General features: G+C 34.7%; 1 protein-coding gene across 1 annotated transcript in view; it reads right to left on the bottom strand.

Annotated features, from left to right (window-relative positions):
• Nucleotides 1-6,161, bottom strand: part of LOC138694434 (folliculin-interacting protein 2) — an 84,268-nt gene that overhangs the window by 34,355 nt on the left and 43,752 nt on the right. The window contains exons 11-12 of the mRNA XM_069818132.1: nt 5,558-5,782; nt 2,810-2,951 (exon numbers count right to left, since the gene is read on the bottom strand). Coding sequence (XP_069674233.1) covers nt 2,810-2,951; nt 5,558-5,782 — 367 coding nt within the window. The remainder of the gene's footprint in view (nt 1-2,809; nt 2,952-5,557; nt 5,783-6,161) is intronic.

Below are 6,161 nucleotides of genomic sequence, written 5' to 3'. Positions count from 1 at the left end.
CTGAAACGCAAAAGCTAATTTATCAGATATTGCTCGTACATCTATGCTGAAATTGATAGTCACTTTCTGTCTATATGAATATCTTGTAGAGGTAATTTTACCTCCTTTAATGATACAATATCACTATCTAAACCCGGATTTTGGCAACCTGAAAGTTGCCAAAAATTACCTTATAGGCTTATAATTAAAATTAACTATAATTTACAAAAGCAGTTTCTAGAAATTTAATTAGGTTGTCTGCTAAGGATACTGAAACTACGAAATTATACGTAAAGGTTAATTTTTGGTCCTACAGAATCTATCTGTTACAATTAATATTAGAGGAGAAAAATTCGCTCCGGCGCTGGGGATCGAACCAGGGTCCTTGGTTTTATGTACCAAGTGCTCTAACCATTGAGCTACGCCTAAGTTCAATCCACAGCACCGGATCGAATCCCTCTCCTACAACTCGATCCCTGGCGCCGGAGTGAATTTTTCTCCTCTAATATCAATATCAACTACGAAATTATGCCTAAAAGATTACAGGTCTCTTGCAAATTCAGTGGATACATCAGTATAATTGCTGTTTGAATGAGCAATGCTATACTTATGGCTAATGGAAGATGTATCTGTGTAAATGATGTGTTGCTGTCTTATAGCTTAAACCATCATGCATATTAATTCTACATGAAAAGCTGCTCCCCCTGCCCATCTTTAGTTGTCTAAAATATCCTTAATGTTGTTGTTTCCGAGTTCTTGACAATGAGACCATTAACTCTCCTGCTCTCCAATATTTCTCTTACACACAGGGGGTTTAGATGAAAGGCCTGAACATTGCTGAAGATGATTCTAATCAATTTCTTCCCGAAGACTGCACATTGCACAATGGACAAAGAGGTAAAGAAATAATTCCAATTCTGTTCAAGTTTCTGAAAAACAGTCATGTCCTGTGAGTAATTGAAAGGTGCACTTTTCCTTCATACTCATGAATTATATTTTGTTGTATGTTGAGACACTTCCCTCCAAAATGATAAATGGTAAATATTCTGCATTGTTCTTATTATTTGAAATTTTGCAGAATAGTATGATATTATATCCTTAATGTAGATATACACTACATGAAGCACCTAGATATAGTCCACATAATGTATATATTGGTATTGTGATATCAAAACTAATGGAATTATTACTCCCAACTGACTGCACAATTTGTTATGATATAAAAATGAAAAAAAAAAAAAAAAAAAGTATTTCTAATTGGGATGGTTGTGTTTTTGAACCAACATAATTAGTTAACAGAAACTACAGAAATGGGGGGGGGGGAGACAGTGAAACTTCTATCATCATCGTTACATTGTTTTGACGACAATAATTGGATCATTCAACCAAAGTTATAGCAACAATAAAAAAAAGCCACGTAATATAAACATACTTTGTTTCAGGTTATAACCTGGAACGAAATTATGTCTGTATTAAAGGAAATATCATCCGCATCCGCCGCCGCCGCCGCCACCACCACCACTGTCATCGTCATCATGTTATAACTGTCACTGTCCTTCAGTAACCTTACCATTATTCTATATCTTAATATCATGTCGTCATCTCTTAATAGTTTTGTAGCTGGAAAGAGATGTTGAAGTAAGAAGTTATAACTATATTTACTGCCATCATTGCCAACACCTGTACCAGTATAGGCTAATCATAATTGTCAGTTCATTTACCATTACTGTACTGCAATATCATGTTGTCGTCTCTTTCTATAGCTTCGTAGTTGGAAAGAGATGACGAAGTAAGAAGTTATTTGTTGTCAGCCTTTGAAATGACAAAACTAGAGGCAACATGTTATCATCACTGTCAGTGGAGGCCCTGCAACTATATAGTGGTATGAGATTCTAAGTTTTTTCAGTATATTGTGATTCTCATTGGTATATTTAAAGTATGGACGAACGGTTTGAATATAATTTAACAGTCACAGTGGTTAATATTTAACAAATGAACTGACTCCTGGTCGCAAAATGAGATATAACTCAAGTTGTTTGGCAAGATAAGTTTTATTACACTTTCTGTAAGTAAGATCATGTTGCTAGTTCATCTCTAGCAGATGACATTTTGCAAGAGAAATCTCATAGTGAATTTTCCCGTTTTCACTCAATGTGTCAACATTGCATTTGCTAATCCTCTAGCCTTACTCTCATATCGCTTCCTATCTCATCAGTTCAAAAACTGGAAGCAAGTACAATACATATGCCTGAAGTGCATTCACTCACTCATTCATACCATTTGCTACAAACTAGAGGATTGCAGTCCTACATTCAAAAAACAGGTTGGAATCCCAACAGCTCAAGTAAAATTAGTGGACATTAACAGACACTGAAACAATTTTCTTACAACATTCCTGTTTCCCCTGCCATCATCAATCACTTATCTACCACAACAAGGAATGAAATGAAATAGATATGAAAAATTATATATTGCTGTTGTGATTTGTTCATATATTTTACGACTAACTGCAGACACAACAATGATCCATTCATATTTACTCAATTTTTCAGTCTTCCCACTAAATATTGGAGTGCAAGAGAGCAAATGACATCATCAACTGCTCAACATTAGATTCCAACCAACCAAAAATGATTTATTCACAACAGACAGCCATACTTGTAGTCCTATAGGACAGGAACCCATGGACTAGTTACCAAACCAAACAAACCACCAATTTTGTAAGTATTTCTGTCTGTCCTTATCTCTTATTTTCTCCTCTTTCCTGTCATGGAGACTAACATCTTTATTTCTTAAGAAATAAGTTTAATAAGTATTTAATGAGACTCACATGTTCTGGAGATGCTTTCAGCTTCCATAAGTAAAGCAATGACTCCAACATGTTGGCCACAAGACGTGACATGCCAACACGGATCCCTAATGTTCCTGGTTTATCAACTACATATGTGTGGCTCGAAACCAACTGAACCTCCCTATAAATGAAAACAAAGTTCTTAATACTAAACACATTTGTTAAAGACAAACCTCTTTATAACAAAGGACAGTAAAATTAAACGAAAGTATCTTAGTAAAAATACTTCTAATGAAATAAAACTATATAACTGAAATTACATACATAAGTCCTACAAAATTTTTCTTTGAATTATAATTTCAATAAATAGTAGTGTATATCTAGACGAAATTGTAAAAAATTGATTCATGAACTAGACTTTGATTTGATCGTCATGACATGAATAAAAAAGCTATGTACTTACTTACTGGCTTTTAAGGAACCCGGAGGTTCATTGCCATCCTCACATAAGCCCACCATTGGTCCCTATCCTGAGCAAGATTAATCCAGTCTCTATCATCATATCCCACCTCCCTCAAATCCATTTTAATATTATCTTCCCATCTAAGTCTTGGCCTCCCCAAAGGTCTTTTTCCCTCCGGCCTCACAACTAACACTCTATATGCATTTCTGGATTCGCCCATATGTGCTAAATGCCCTGCCCATCTCAAACGTCTGGATTTAATGTTCCTAATTATGTCAGGTGAAGAATACAATGTGTGCAGTTCTGTGTTGTGTAACTTTCTCCAGTCTCCTGTAACTTCATCCCTCTTAGCTCCAAATATTTTCCTAAGCACCTTATTCTCAAACACCCTTAACCTATGTTCCTCTCTCAAAGTGAGAATCCAAGTTTCACAACCATAAAGAACAACCGGTAATATAACTGTTAAAAAAGCTATGTAATTGTAATAATCTTCTCTCTTGCTAATGATCAAAAGGCTTTCTTCCAACTAAGTAAAATGCTAAAAATTTGTAATATATATAAAAGGCATAAATGAGAGCATAATATTAAGATGGATTTCAGAGAGGTGGGATGTGAGGGACTAATCTTGCTCAGGATATGGACCGATGGTGGGCTTAGGTGAGGGCGACAATGAACCTGTGGATTCTCTAGAAGCCATTGTAAGTAAGTATAAAAGGCACATACGGAGAGAGAGAGAGAATGATAGGGTGAGGGGAAGGGAGGAGAATGGAGGGGAAGATTGGGAGGGGAGAGGGAGGGAGGGAGAGGGAGAGAGAGTACTCTTGGAGAGATACAATGAAAATTGCTGCCTCTAAATGGCGGCACAAATAATTCAAGTTTAGTTTACAACAGGCATGTAGCACGTATGGGCGAATCCAGAAATGTATATAGAGTGTTAGTTGGGAGACTAGAGGGAAAAAGACCTTTGGGGAGGCCGAGACGTAGATGGATTTGAGGGAGGTGGGATATGTTGATAGAGACTGGATTAATATCGCACAGGACAGGGATCAATGGCGGGCTTATGTGAGGACAGCAATGAATCTCCGGGTTCCTTAAAAGCCATTTGTAAGTAAGTGTAAGTTTCCAACAGACCCAACTTCACTGTACTCATATTCTATAGGTATAATGCTGTTTTTACAGAAACTGTTTATAATATTTAATTATGATCATAAGATAAAACTGTATTGTTTTCTTTTAAACTTGATAGTTAAGATTGCTAGAATTATTAACTTCAACAACACTTTAAATAATAAATTAATCGATAGATTAATCGAGTTTTGATAGAGTTGAAAAAATTTTTAAAATACTGTAATACACAATTATTTTAAATTTAACTTGTGTTCGGAGATAAGCATAAGTATTAAACTAATGTTGTATATCTGTATATATTGTATCGTTATATTACAAAACAAATATTTCAATGTGGCTTTTACTTTTTTTATTGTATATTATCTTCAGTTTTTTTATTTAGATCCGATTTTTGTTTTGTGGTCTTACTAACATATTTATTATGAGACATAATTTATTGTGTCAATTTCTCCGGGAATTTTTGAGACAAACATAAATAACAAAAAGTGTGAAGACTCGCCTATTTAATACTGCTTCATCCATGATTTTAAACATGTGAGTGCATTCACATGCTCCGAATTAAGTGTTGCTCTATGTTTAGTAACAATGTTTCCTGCATCACTAAACACAAAAAAACTTTTTTTTCTGTCAAGCACTTCTCCACAATCGTTCAATTTAACTCCAAACGTTTCACCGAGTTTACCTCTGACATTCTCATATGACATAATGGAGTTTACACTTCTCACAAACCACAAAAAACTGATTTTTTCCTTATCAAACTAAACACACAACCTTCACATACAAATTCAGTACAGAAACTGCAACTGCAAAACTACAGGGGTCGAAACAGAAACTAGGCCCTATTGTAATCGAATTACCAGATTTTAAATAGAGAAGAAGGTAGTTACACAATTACTTGCACACAGTGGATGAGGGGGAGGAATCCCAGAAAAGTATGTGTATTTCATATGCTAGGAAGATGAGCTGACAACAAGATGGAAGTTTTCTTGAAAAACCATAAAACTTAATAAGGGTTTCGCATTGTCTTTCAACTTTCAATAGAGATAGACTAGGTCACTGTCCTCATATTTTCATCTCTTTCTGAAGTGTTTGTGCAAAGATTTTCCCTACTCGATTATTCAATTAAATATTTCTGATCAATTAATCTTACAACAGAAATTGATCGATTAATTGATTAGACTAGTAAATATACAAACCAGGTATCAATATCAGCAACAATGCAGACTGCTTCTGCTACTTCCTGATCCAACAGAGGATTATGTGCAGTAAGAGACAAATCTCGTCGTAGACTTGTTTCCCAGCCTTTTGGTAATTGCATACAGCCTTGCAAAACCATGTCAGGAATATAATGATCACTTGCACCACCTAGCAGTGATGCTGCAAACCCACACAGTTGTTTACCATTCTTATCAACTCTGCACCTATAAAAATTCATATAATATATTCAAGTTATTTACACTATGAAACTTCTGTCATCATACATGCATATAAACAGTGTAGCTTAAATCATACATACATTTTTTTCTCATTATACATTTACACAGTACCAGTAACTATTAACACTGCTTTTAAGGATATTTTCATCAAATGAAATACATAAAATGTTATGAAACATAAGTCTGGAGTTTTACACGGTATCACACGATGAAGTAAGTAAATAAATGTATAGAAAAACCTCAAAATATGTAACATGAAACATTCAATAGTTATTATACATATACTGCATTCATTTTGACAATAATTTTCAATATGTGAGTTCTTAAAAAGTCGTACAAAATAAAACCAAATAGAGTGTTCAAT

The sequence above is a fragment of the Periplaneta americana genome, chromosome 2, assembly GCF_040183065.1.
Source record: "Periplaneta americana isolate PAMFEO1 chromosome 2, P.americana_PAMFEO1_priV1, whole genome shotgun sequence".
Classification (NCBI taxonomy): Eukaryota; Metazoa; Arthropoda; class Insecta; order Blattodea; family Blattidae; genus Periplaneta; species Periplaneta americana.
Note: the sequence above shows the minus strand (reverse complement) of the source record. Positions and strands in the feature narration are given on the sequence as shown.